The sequence below is a fragment of the Procambarus clarkii genome, chromosome 18 (genome assembly GCF_040958095.1).
Source record: "Procambarus clarkii isolate CNS0578487 chromosome 18, FALCON_Pclarkii_2.0, whole genome shotgun sequence".
NCBI lineage: Eukaryota > Metazoa > Arthropoda > Malacostraca > Decapoda > Cambaridae > Procambarus > Procambarus clarkii.
The window spans coordinates 22,159,644-22,174,852 of NC_091167.1; the positions used below are offsets into that span (position 1 = coordinate 22,159,644).

Below are 15,209 nucleotides of genomic sequence, written 5' to 3' on the forward strand. Positions count from 1 at the left end.
ACATACAGGGACTGTTCAGAATGTGCTGGGCAGGGACACACATACAGGGACTGTTCAGAATGTGCCGGGCAGGGACACACATACAGGGACTGTTCAGAATGTGCTGGGCAGGGACACACATACAGAGACTGTTCAGAATGTGCTGGGCAGGGACACACATACAGGGACTGTTCAGAATGTGCTGGGCAGGGACACACATACAGGGACTGTTCAGAATGTGCCGGGCAGGGACACACATACAGGGACTGTTCAGAATGTGCCGGGCAGGGACACACATACAGGGACTGTTCAGAATGTGCCGGGCAGGGACACATATACAGGGACTGTTCAGAACGTGCCGGGCAGGGACACACATACAGGGACTGTTCAGAACGTGCCGGGCAGGGACACACATACAGGGACTGTTCAGAACGTGCCGGGCAGGGACACACATACAGGGACTGTTCAGAACGTGCCGGGCAGGGACACACATACAGGGACTGTTCAGAGCGTGCTGGGCAGGGACACACATACAGGGACTGTTCAGAACGTGCCGGGCAGGGACACACATACAGGGACTGTTCAGAATGTGCCGGGCAGGGACACACATACAGGGACTGTTCAGAGCGTGCTGGGCAGGGACACACATACAGGGACTGTTCAGAATGTGCCGGGCAGGGACACACATACAGGGACTGTTCAGAACGTGCCGGGCAGGGACACACATACAGGGACTGTTCAGAACGTGCCGGGCAGGGACACACATACAGGGACTGTTCAGAACGTGCCGGGCAGGGACACACATACAGGGACTGTTCAGAACGTGCCGGGCAGGGACACACATACAGGGACTGTTCAGAACGTGCCGGGCAGGGACACACATACAGGGACTGTTCAGAGCGTGCTGGGCAGGGACACACATACAGGGACTGTTCAGAACGTGCCGGGCAGGGACACACATACAGGGACTGTTCAGAATGTGCCGGGCAGGGACACACATACAGGGACTGTTCAGAGCGTGCTGGGCAGGGACACACATACAGGGACTGTTCAGAACGTGCTGGGCAGGGACACACATACAGGGACTGTTCAGAATGTGCCGGGCAGGGACACACATACAGGGACTGTTCAGAGCGTGCTGGGCAGGGACACACATACAGGGACTGTTCAGAACGTGCTGGGCAGGGACACACATACAGGGACTGTTCAGAATGTGCCGGGCAGGGACACACATACAGGGACTGTTCAGACTGTGCCGGGCAGGGACACACATACAGGGACTGTTCAGACTGTGCCGGGCAGGGACACACATACAGAGACTGTTCAGAACGTGCCGGGCAGGGACACACATACAGAGACTGTTCAGAACGTGCCGGGCAGGGACACACATACAGGGACTGTTCAGACTGTGCCGGGCAGGGACACACATACAGGGACTGTTCAGAGCGTGCCGGGCAGGGACACACATAAAAGGACTGTTCAGAACGTGCCGGGCAGGGACACACATACAGGGACTGTTCAGAACGTGCCGGGCAGGGACACACATACAGGGACTGTTCAGAGCGTGCCGGGCAGGGACACACATACAGGGACTGTTCAGAGCGTGCCGGGCAGGGACACACATACAGGGACTGTTCAGAGCGTGCCGGGCAGGGACACACATACAGGGACTGTTCAGAGCGTGCCGGGCAGGGACACACATACAGGGACTGTTCAGAGCGTGCCGGGCAGGGACACACATACAGGGACTGTTCAGAACGTGCCGGGCAGGGACACACATACAGGGACTGTTCAGAACGTGCTGGGCAGGGACACACATACAGGGACTGTTCAGAGCGTGCTGGGCAGGGACACACATACAGGGACTGTTCAGAATGTGCTGGGCAGGGACACACATACAGGGACTGTTCAGAATGTGCTGGGCAGGGACACACATACAGGGACTGTTCAGAATGTGCTGGGCAGGGACACACATACAGGGACTGTTCAGAACGTGCCGGGCAGGGACACACATACAGGGACTGTTCAGAACGTGCCGGGCAGGGACACACATACAGGGACTGTTCAGAACGTGCTGGGCAGGGACACACATACAGGGACTGTTCAGAACGTGCTGGGCAGGGACACACATACAGGGACTGTTCAGAGCGTGCCGGGCAGGGACACACATACAGGGACTGTTCAGAGCGTGCCGGGCAGGGACACACATACAGGGACTGTTCAGAGCGTGCCAGGCAGGGACACACATACAGGGACTGTTCAGAATGTGCCGGGCAGGGACACACATACAGGGACTGTTCAGACTGTGCCGGGCAGGGACACACATACAGGGACTGTTCAGAGCGTGCCGGGCAGGGACACACATACAGGGACTGTTCAGAGCGTGCCGGGCAGGGACACACATACAGGGACTGTTCAGAGCGTGCTGGGCAGGGACACACATACAGGGACTGTTCAGAACGTGCTGGGCAGGGACACACATACAGGGACTGTTCAGAACGTGCTGGGCAGGGACACACATACAGGGACTGTTCAGAGCGTGCCGGGCAGGGACACACATACAGGGACTGTTCAGAGCGTGCCGGGCAGGGACACACATACAGGGACTGTTCAGAACGTGCCGGGCAGGGACACACATACAGGGACTGTTCAGAATGTGCCGGGCAGGGACACACATACAGGGACTGTTCAGAATGTGCCGGGCAGGGACACACATACAGGGACTGTTCAGAATGTGCCGGGCAGGGACACACATACAGGGACTGTTCAGAATGTGCCGGGCAGGGACACACATAGAGGGACTGTTCAGAACGTGCCGGGCAGGGACACACATACAGGGACTGTTCAGAATGTGCCGGGCAGGGACACACATACAGGGACTGTTCAGAACGTGCCGGGCAGGGACACACATACAGGGACTGTTCAGAATGTGCCGGGCAGGGACACACATACAGGGACTGTTCAGAACGTGCCGGGCAGGGACACACATACAGGGACTGTTCAGAACGTGCCGGGCAGGGACACACATACAGGGACTGTTCAGAACGTGCCGGGCAGGGACACACATACAGGGACTGTTCAGAACGTGCCGGGCAGGGACACACATACAGGGACTGTTCAGAACGTGCCGGGCAGGGACACACATACAGGGACTGTTCAGAATGTGCCGGGCAGGGACACACATACAGGGACTGTTCAGAACGTGCCGGGCAGGGACACACATACAGGGACTGTTCAGAATGTGCCGGGCAGGGACACACATACAGGGACTGTTCAGAATGTGCCGGGCAGGGACACACATACAGGGACTGTTCAGAACGTGCTGGGCAGGGACACACATACAGGGACTGTTCAGAACGTGCCGGGCAGGGACACACATACAGGGACTGTTCAGAACGTGCCGGGCAGGGACACACATACAGGGACTGTTCAGAATGTGCCGGGCAGGGACACACATACAGGGACTGTTCAGAACGTGCTGGGCAGGGACACACATACAGGGACTGTTCAGAGCGTGCCGGGCAGGGACACACATACAGGGACTGTTCAGAACGTGCCGGGCAGGGACACACATACAGGGACTGTTCAGAACGTGCCGGGCAGGGACACACATACAGGGACTGTTCAGAATGTGCCGGGCAGGGACACACATACAGGGACTGTTCAGACTGTGCCGGGCAGGGACACACATACAGGGACTGTTCAGACTGTGCCGGGCAGGGACACACATACAGGGACTGTTCAGACTGTGCCGGGCAGGGACACACATACAGGGACTGTTCAGAGCGTGCCGGGCAGGGACACACATACAGGGACTGTTCAGAGCGTGCCGGGCAGGGACACACATACAGGGACTGTTCAGAACGTGCTGGGCAGGGACACACATACAGGGACTGTTCAGAGCGTGCCGGGCAGGGACACACATACAGGGACTGTTCAGAACGTGCCGGGCAGGGACACACATACAGGGACTGTTCAGAACGTGCCGGGCAGGGACACACATACAGGGACTGTTCAGAATGTGCCGGGCAGGGACACACATACAGGGACTGTTCAGACTGTGCCGGGCAGGGACACACATACAGGGACTGTTCAGACTGTGCCGGGCAGGGACACACATACAGGGACTGTTCAGACTGTGCCGGGCAGGGACACACATACAGGGACTGTTCAGACTGTGCCGGGCAGGGACACACATACAGGGACTGCAAGAATAAATCAAACACCAAATGTCTCAACTGTGAAGGTCCCCCACCGCACGCTGGCATTAATATGTCCCACTAGGAAGGTCATCCTAAAACAAAAAAGGTCCGAAGCCACAGCCAGAAAGACAGCAATGGCCAATTATACCTATGTAGGTATAACTACCACCAGTGCTTGGTCAAACAAGGTATCACATAATCCACCAAACACTACCCCACACACTCCAACAAACACGACCTCACACACTCCAACAAACACCACCCCACACACTCCAACAAACACCACCCCACACACTCCAACAAACACTACCCCACACACTCCAACAAACACTACCCCACACACTCCACCAAACACCACCCCACACACTCCAACAAACACCACCCCACACACTCCAACAAACACCACCCCACACACTCCACCAAACACCACCCCACACACTCCAACAAACACGACCTCACACACTCCAGCAAACACTACCACACACACTCCACCAAACACTACCCACTACACTCCAACAAACACGACCTCACACACTCCAACAAACACCACCCCACACACTCCAACAAACACCACCCCACACACTCCAACAAACACCACCCCACACACTCCAACAAACACTACCCCACACACTCCAACAAACACCACCCCACACACTCCAACAAACACTACCCCACACACTCCAACAAACACCACCCCACACACTCCAACAAACACTACCCCACACACTCCAACAAACACCACCCCACACACTCCAACAAACACTACCCCACACACTCCAACAAACACCACCCCACACACTCCAACAAACACCACCCCACACACTCCAACAAACACTACCCCACACACTCCAACAAACACTACCCCACACACTCCAACAAACACCACCCCACACACTCCAACAAACACCACCCCACACACTCCAACAAACACCACCCCACACACTCCACCAAACACCACCCCACACACTCCAACAAACACCACCCCACACACTCCAACAAACACTACCCCACACACTCCACCAAACACCACCCCACACACTCCATCAAACATGACCTCACACACTCCAACAAACACCACCCCACACACTCCAACAAACACCACCCACCACACTCCACCAAACACTACCCCACACACTCCAACAAACACCACCCACCACACTCCACCAAACACTACCCCACACACTCCAACAAACACCACCCCACACACTCCAACAAACACTACCCCACACACTCCAACAAACACCACCCACCACACTCCACCAAACACTACCCCACACACTCCAACAAACACTACCCCACACACTCCAACAAACACCACCCCACACACTCCAACAAACACCACCCCACACACTCCAACAAACATGACCTCACACACTCCAACAAACACCACCCACCACACTCCACCAAACACTACCCCACACACTCCAACAAACACTACCCCACACACTCCAACAAACACTACCCCACACACTCCAACAAACACCACCCCACACACTCCAACAAACACCACCTCACACACTCCAACAAACACTACCCCACACACTCCAACAAACACCACCCCACACACTCCAACAAACACCACCCCACACACTCCAACAAACACCACCCCACACACTCCAACAAACACCACCCCACACACTCCAACAAACATGACCTCACAGGTAAATGGTGACCGACCCACAAAGATCCTGAGCAGTATGATCTTTGCTCATTTAGAAAACATAGCAAATCCAGGGTCAATTGAACCCGTAATTAAAGAAATGTACAAGAGGAATAGTCTCCCATTGATGGAATTCCCAGACACTCCCTCCTCCACTAATATTATAAACGCCCTGGTGGACAGCAATGTAGCCAGCACTACCTCAACTGTGACTAACTCCCAACAAGTGGCAGCACCCACGACCCCAGCAACCACCAACAAGTGGCAGCACCCACGACCCCAGCAACCACCAACAAGTGGCAGCACCCACGACCCCCAGCAACCACCAACAAGCCAGAGGAAGATGATACAACACCAGTAACTACCACTCAGGACCCCCGGAGACGGGCCACACATAAACAACAAAACATACAAGGTACACAGGACCAGGGACCCACAACGGCTCTCACTGTTCCCCGCACACCCACACAAAATGTTGCACACTCACACCCAGTCACCCAAGCCTCAGTAGAGGTCCCAAATAAAATCAATTTCTTCTCGAGAAAAGCAACCCACTCAGTTACCCCTCAAGACCCTCCGAGAGCAAATATAAACTCAGCACATAAAATTCCAACACATCATTCCCGGTGTCACTACGAGTGACGTGTACGGCCAGATAATGTCGGGTACTTTTCACCAAAACCCAAACCCCATAACCATTCAACAGATAAGCAGCGAGGACTTTAATGCAATGAGCAATGGTTATGGACCGATCCCAAACAATCCACAAGGTGGAAGAAACCCATCAGATTCAACATAGCCATCCAGTCATTAACAATAATTCAACACAATGTTCTATGCTGGACTCCGCACAGAGCATTGGAACTCAGCAACTTGTACAGAGAAATAGACCCTGATATAATACTCATTAACAGCCATGGAAAAAAGAACAGCGAGAAGATCAAGATCTTCAATTACAAAACTGACCAGGTCAACAGAGCTGACCAGGCCAACGATGGAGCGGCAATTGCCGTTAAAAGAAATATTCCTCACAAAATTCTAGATAACTTTCAGGAAAATTTCCTGGCAATTGAACTCCAAACTACGAAAGGTATAATCTTCATAGGAACATGCTACCAACCACCAAGACGTCCTTACCTTCCCCTTGCCGACATTATGAAACTCACCAGAAGGAACAGACCTGCCTACTTTCTGGGTGATCTGAACGCCAAGCGCAGAACACTGGGACACGGAAGGAACAACCAAGCAGGAGAAGCCATCCACAATATGATAAGGAACGGAAATCTAACCCACCTGGGCCCAGACTTCCCAACTTACGTCAGACAAGGCCACAGTGGTAAACCAGACATAATACTGTCCAACAACCACCACTTCCTAAACACCCACATAGAAAGGGCCCCTGTGAGCACAAGCGACCACCTACCAATAATAATGACGCTATCAACTAACCCTATTCAGAAACCCTCACCACCAAGACTTCAATACACTAAAACTGACTGGGAAGCGTTCAAAAGCAGTGCACAGGAAATCAGTGTCACAAATTTTAGTGGAAAGGAAACATCATGTATAAACGCTGAGTTAAATACATGGATTAGCACCATAGAAAAATGCATGATTGATCACATTCCCGTAGCTCACCACATAACGCTCCCACACTCCCCATCCACTGAGGCGCTCAGGACGCTGCAAACCAGATATAACAACCTTCTACAACTCATAACACAACACGGGTGGACGGATGAGCGCAAAAGACTACAAAGGGAACTTCAAGATGAGCTGCAAGATCTATGCAAAACAGAGTACACCAAACAATGGGATGACCTAATAAGCAAAATCCAAGTTGACTACAGAAACCCGGGAAAGTTCTGGGAAAAAGTAAAGACCCTGATGGGAAGCTCTTCTGAGGAAACACCCTACATCATAGACGCCTCAGGAAATAAACTATGAGGAGAGAGAACAAGAGCAGGAATTCAGGAAGTTCTGGGAAAAAATATTCAGGATAAACCCGGAAGAAAATTTAAATTTTTGCCCAATTAATGAAAGGGAAATTACAACTCAAGTCGGTAACAGAGCTGCAGCACTACTCCCGACGCAAACAATAGACCTTAACAACATACGCGATGACTGCCACCTTATGAAACACATAACTATTGCAGAGGTCCATAAAACAATTATGGGTTTCAAGAACAAGGCGCCGGGCAACAGCAAAATAAATAAGATGGTATTATCCAACCTACCAGTGATTGCACTCCATCAATACACATGTATCTTAAATGCAGCTCTTGCATCTGGACTATTCCCCACATACTTCAAGAATGCCACAATAAGATTAATCCCCAAGCCAGGTAAACCCCCAACCCAAACTGAAAACTACAGGCCAATTTCCCTCCTCGAAGTACCAGGTAAAATATTAGAAAAAATTATCAATCAGAGACTTGTGAAGTACATGGAGGAGGAAGGGAAGTATAACACCAGGCAGCATGGGTTTAGACACCACAGAGGGGCCCATACAGCTATAGCCCTGATCTACCAGCATATAGCTAACGCAGTGTACAAAAAAGATCAGTGTAATATAGTGCTTAGAGACGTTTCGAAAGCCTTCGACAAAGTGTGGCACACAGGCCTAAAATATAAGATATCTGAACTAGGACTTCCTGAGAGATTTACTGCTGCTCTCTGCAGCTTTATAGACAATAGAACTGCTAGGCTTAATGTCGGCAGCTACTTGGGTGACGTAATAGAACTGAAAAGTGGAGTACCACAAGGAAGCTGCCTCTCCCCCACTCTATTCAACATATATACAGCTGACCTACCCCAACCCCAACATGTAGAATACATCACATACGCTGACGATGTCACCCAAATAATTTGCCAACCGGGACCATCAAAGCCGCTACTAGCCGACAAGACCAAGGCGGCAATTGAACTCGTAAACAACTTTGAGAAGCAGTGGAAAATTAGCACCAACAAACAAAAGTTTCAGATAATACATATTGCGAAAAGAAACCCGGACCCCATCATCCTTGACAACCATCCGATCCAATATGCGGAGGTAGGCAGAATACTGGGACTTATGATCAATAGAACAGGGATACAAATTCATGTAAGGGACCGACTTGACCAAAGCAGCCTTAGGAAAACTGAGAAGATTCCGAAGCCTCAGTACTAACATTCAGATCCACCTATATAAGGCTCTAGTTCGGCCGAGTCTAGAGTATCCCCTAATACCACTACACACCATAAAGAAAACTAACATGCAGAAACTGCAGGCAGTGCAAAATAAGGCGCTAAGGAGAGCAGCAAAACACCGTCCACCTTATGATCAGACAATCCAGGAGCTCCATGAACTCCTGAACATACAGCCACTAAACATCAGACTGCAGCACCAAGCCAACAGGGTGTGGAACATCATCGAAATGTTAGAGGACCCAATGTTTGAAAGATTACTCCAAGATGAGACGCCCCGCTCCCACAGCTGGTGGCCCAAGATGAGACGCCCCGCTCCCACAGCTGGTGGCCCAAGATGAGACGCCCCGCTCCCACAGCTGGTGGCCCAAGATGAGACGCCCCGCTCCCACAGCTGGTGGCCCAAGAGCCTCGATTCACTAGATGAAAACCCCGCCCCACAGTACATAATTACCAGATGAAATACTGACCAGATATCCTTCCCCCATAATTGAAAAATTGAGTATGTATGTGTATATGTGTATAGTTGTGTATATGTATATGGGTATGTATGTATGTGTTCACCTAGTTGTGTTTTGCGGGGGTTGAGCTTTGCTCTTTCGGCCCGCCTCTCAACTGTCAATCAACTGTTTACTAACTACATTTTTTTCTTTTCTTTTTTTTTCCCCACACCACACACACCCCAGGAAGCAGCCCGTGACAGCTGACTAACTCCCAGGTACCTATTTACTGCTAGGTAACAGGGGCATTCAGGGTGAAAGAAACTTTGCCCATTTGTTTGTGCCTCGTGCGGGAATCGAACCCGCGCCACAGAATTACGAGTCCTGCACGCTATCCACCAGGCTACGAGGCCCCCTACGAGGGGTGGTTCTAGATAGAAAACTATCACCTGAGGACCACATAAAGAATATTGTGCAAGGAGCCTATGCCACGCTTTCTATCTTCAGAATTGCTTTTAAATACATGGATGGCGATATACTAAAGACATTGTTCACGATTTCTCCACTCGTTTGTAGCATGAAGTAGCATGGAGAAATAGCAACATCGACGATAGTATCCGTACCCGCATTGAACAACACCTCGACATCCTCACAGACCAACATCACCTCAGCACTGAAACAAGGATTATCAAGAAACTAACAACATTATATGGAGGACCTATGGCAATTCCACGACCAAGAGATGGCTTCCTGAACCTTGCAGGAATTAACCTCACTGAGGACCAAGTCACTCTCCTAAATCTGGGCATAAACTGTCATGTTATGTCCAGACCGAGTGAGATGGCCCGGAAAGTAGAGTTGGAAATTCTGTTGGACGACATATTCGACCTCGAGACACAAAAGAAGGTCACTACCAAAGATACCTTACAAGCAGAACTTATTGCAGAAGGAGGAAAGAATCGAGGCAACTACAGAAGCACCATACTGTCCCCCGAGCTTAAAGCGGCAGCTAAAAGCCTTCGTGAGAACAAGGAGATAGTTGTCAGGAGAGGTGACAAGTCGCCAATATATGTCATTCTTAAAAAAGACGAATATCTGGCGAAAATGAACATCATACTCTCTGACCAAACTAAGTTCCAAAGGGTAACGAAGGACACTACAGCCGAATTAAAAGCAAAGGTCAACAAACTGATCGAAACTGTGAACGCCAAGAAATCCGGACTCCACCTGCAAAAGATCATTGGGGAATATAAACCTGGATATGCGTATGGAAATGTCAAGACGCACAAGCCTGGAAACCCACTTTGGCCAATCATTAGCCAGATACCCACACCCACGTACAGACTGGCGAAGCGACTCAACGGCCTGCTGACTCCTTATGTTCCTTGCGCCTTCAGCCTGAAGTCTCCAAAGGAATTTGTTGACTTACTGCGGGGCACACGGGCCACAGGGTTAAGAGCCTCGTTGGACGTAGAATCGCTGTTTACCAACGTACCTGTGGACGAGACAATCGGAATGATAGCCGACAGAGTGTATCGTGATCCAGCCTGTACTCCTCTTGACATACCAGAAAATATTCTGAGGAAACTACTCCAAGCTTGTACTAAAGAGGCACCCTTCTTGAGCCCGGATGGGCACATGTATAAGCAAGTAGATGGGGTCGCCATGGGTTCTCCCCTAGGTGTCCTGTTTGCAAACTTCTACATGGGTACCATCGAGCAAAAAGTCTTAGTCGACATGAACTTGAAACCTGCCATATACTGCAGGTATGTTGACGACATTTTTACACAGGTACCTGATGCCAGACATATGCAGGAGCTGAAGGAGGCATTTGAGCAGAGTTCCGTGCTGCGTTTCACTTACGAGATGGAAAAGGATGGGAAGCTGCCCTTTCTAGATGTAACAGTCATGGAAAAGGGCGGAGGTTTCCACACTGCAGTCTACACTAAGGAAACAAACATAGGAATGTGCCTAAATGCCAACAGCGACTGCCCAGACAGGTACAAGAGGAGTATTGTTAACGCATATGTCGACCGTGCTCTCAGCCACAGCTCAGAATGGAAGCAAGTCGACGAAGAACTCTGTAGGGTAAGGCAGGTCCTAGTCAATAACAGCTTCTCCAATGGTTTCGTCGAAGACATCATAAGAAGGAAAGTGAAAAGCCATGCAACCTCTGAAGAGACAACTAACACAACACCTATACCCCCTATTAGACTATTTTACAGGAACTTCTTTTCCACAGCTCATAAAACGGAGGAAAGGGTCCTGAAAGATATTGTTAATAGAAACGTTATCCCTACAGACAAAAATCAGAGGATACAACTGACGATTTACTATAAAACCAGAAAAACGGCCAGCCTACTCATGAGAAACTCTCCAGACACAAAACAGAACGCTTTAAAAGAGACTAACGTCGTCTATGCCTTCAAATGCCCTCTTGGGGACTGTAAGCTCCAAAAAACCCAGTATATAGGCAAGACAACAACATCTCTTTCTAGGCGTTTAACGATGCATAAGCAACAGGGCTCCATTAAGGAGCATATAATCTCTTCCCACAACCAAACCATCGCCAGAGAAATCCTAGTAAACAACACAGAAATCATCGATAGTTACAGCGATAGCAGGCGGCTTGACGTTTGCGAGGCACTACACATCAAGAAGTCAACACCAGCAATCAACAGCCAATTATTGCACAACTATATTCTACCCACCTCAAGACTCCGCTCCAATATAGAAGCATCAAGAAATATGGACCAATAGGCTTTCTACAAACACTTCTATTCAATATCCATTGTTTCGTGTTCTGTCTTGTGTTGATGAAATTAAAACCCTATTAATACTCTTGTTCTGTCTTGTGTTGATGAAATTAATACCCTATTAATACCACATCTTGTTCTGTCTTGTGTTAATGCCACATCACCCCTTCCACCTCACTCAAATGTAGATATAAAATCGGAGATGCGTAAGTTCTATTCAGTTGTGTATTTGTGAACTAAAGTCTTTGAAAATGTAATAAGTTTTACGAAACGCGCTCGTGTCGCGTCAGACTAGAAATAAAAATGAATTTTGGAGAATTGATTTTTTATTTACCTCCAACAGTGAAACGAAATGTACGAAAGATTGAGAAAATTCGTGTTAGAATTATTAATCTTACTTTTTCGGTCATATTTAATAATATATGTCTATAGGAAAGACTGCTACCAAAATATACTAATATATATATATATATATATATATATATATATATATATATATATATATATATATATATATATATATATATATATATATATATATATATATATATATATATATGTATATAGTTTGTGAGGGTACCACCTCTGGTGCCAATGTGGGGACCCATAGCCTCGGAGAAGAAAATAAAAAGTATTCAGAGGAGACCTTGTGGTTTCTCACTGAACACTAATATTATCCTCTCCTACCACCCCCATGTATATATATATGTATATATGTATATATGTATATATATATATATATATATATATATATATATATATATATATATATATATATATATATATATATATATATATATATATATATATATATATATATATATGCAGAGTTTATAAAACTCTGAACTGTAATGCCAATCCTGACCTTAAAAGCTTCCTAGAAGGTTGTAACAGAACCCATGGGCACCACACCAGAAACAAATACCTATTTGATATTCCAAGAGTACGCCTTAATCAAACTAGAAATGCTCTACAAATCAAGGGACCCAGAATGTGGAATGACCTTCCCAATCATGTCAAAGACTGTACGTCTCTCAACCAGTTTAAGATAACTAAGTACTACCTAATAAACTCCATGTAACCTACCTTACCCCCTAAATGTCAACTCATGTCTTGCTCAATGCAAGATAACACAGGTTGGGTAATTTTTGTTACCCAGCCTGCTGCATGGGTAACAGCTTCTCCTTCGTATCCACCTACCCCGGGCTTGTGCTGTGGAGAGGTCACTCCAGATCCACACCCAGAGCACAACTCCATAGTCTCCTGAGACTGATGGAGGCCTGTAGCTGCTACTACTATGTCTTCCTATAATTAATCATTAATCATTACCTTGTAATGATTAATGATTTCTGCTGTTGCATTCAACATGTAATTATTGTCATTCTTTTCTTTTTTCATCTTACAGGAAACACTGTGAGCATTAGTATGTACTAGTATATATTATGTATATGTATATATTATGTATATTATGTTAATATTCTGTTTGTAACTCTTCTTGTATGTATGTACTTTTACCAGAATAATAGATTAATAATAATAATATTTCTTATTTTTATTATGTTTATTATAATTATTATTATTTTTATTATTATTTGTTACTGTATGGGCACCGTCGCTGGAGTATGGCGTGGCGACTTGAGCGCCATCTATGGGTCTGCACTCCAACTCCCTGGTAGTGGGTGCGACGCAGACGACGCCATCTGTTGGTGGTGGTGTGGTATCGGTGAAAGGCTCAGGTTTCCTGCCTCAGTTAGACGGTCAGGTCGATGAGGCTGACCTCTGGTGGGTGGCATAATGAGATCAACGCCATCTAGGTTGTGGCTGCAATTACAATTTCAGTTCCCTTGTGGATGGGGACGGGCTGGGATGGGTGTTATCCTAGGGTCACCCTAAGCTACTGTCTGTCTAGCTAATGACGTTTTATGTTCACAGAGGTGAAGTAAGGAGGCGATTGCACTGAGGATGGCAGTTCATCTTGGGCAGTCCAAGAAACTCTCGACTTGGTCCTGTGAGAGGGCAAAGTGGCCGCCGTCGGTTATAGCAGTGTGTTAGCTGCTGGTTTCTGCAGTTTTGGATGGGCCGACCCGGGATTTGCCAGGAAGAGTTACACGACGACGGTGGTGTGTCTGTAGAGAAGTGCTGTTAGCGAGCTGCTAGAGACTTCTACCAGGGTGTTAGCTACTCCTGTATGTGATTGTTTGAGACCCCTGTCAGCGTGTGGCTGAAACCCTCTGCCAGTGTTTCTGGAGAGCAGATGTGGGGGTATTGACACATCGTCACGATACGGTGTGTGAACTGGCTCACGTTGAACAAGGTGAACTCGCCGGTGTTTGCCATAAAGTGTGGACAACGGGTACCTGGAAAATGGATTCATCGGGGATTTGATGAACACCTCCGATGTATTGTGTCCTGAGTGAAAGCGACACTTTGTAAATACTTGAAGAAATAATTTAATAAAATATATATATATTGGTGAAGGTGTAGTGTTTATTCCCCCCCCCCCTGTATTCTTGGCACTACTACCTACCTCAGACAGTTCTTGAAAACCAGCCACCGGCTTGAGGTTGGATAAAGACGAAGAGGTTATAAGATACATTAACAGCAGGAACCGGTTACTGGCCCAACGTGGCCGTAATATTATTATTATTAAGGTGAGTGAAGATGCTAAGACTGTGCCTCCCTTGGCCTGCTATTCACCAGCCTGGAGCCGGATGGCGGGCCTTGCTTCACACCGGCCTGGAGCCGGATGGGGGCCCTGCTTCACACCGGCCTGGAGCCGGATGGGGGGGGCCTTGCTTCACACCGGCCTGGAGCCGGATGGGGGCCCTGCTTCACACCGGCCTGGAGCCGGATAGGGGGCCTTGCTTCACACCGGCCTGGAGCCGGATGGGGGAGGGCCTTGCTTCACACCGGCCTGGAGCCGGATGGGGGGGGGCCTTGCTTCACACCGGCCTGGAGCCGGATGGGGGGGGGCCTTGCTTCACAC

The 15,209-nt window shown here is 48.8% G+C and overlaps 1 protein-coding gene across 1 annotated transcript in view; it reads right to left on the reverse strand.

Annotated features, from left to right (window-relative positions):
* Nucleotides 1–13,324: 13,324 nt before the first annotated feature.
* Nucleotides 13,325–15,209, reverse strand: part of LOC123748959 (platelet binding protein GspB-like) — a 138,235-nt gene continuing 136,350 nt past the window's right edge. The window contains exon 4 of the mRNA XM_069326724.1: nt 13,325–13,528. Coding sequence (XP_069182825.1) covers nt 13,325–13,528 — 204 coding nt within the window. The remainder of the gene's footprint in view (nt 13,529–15,209) is intronic.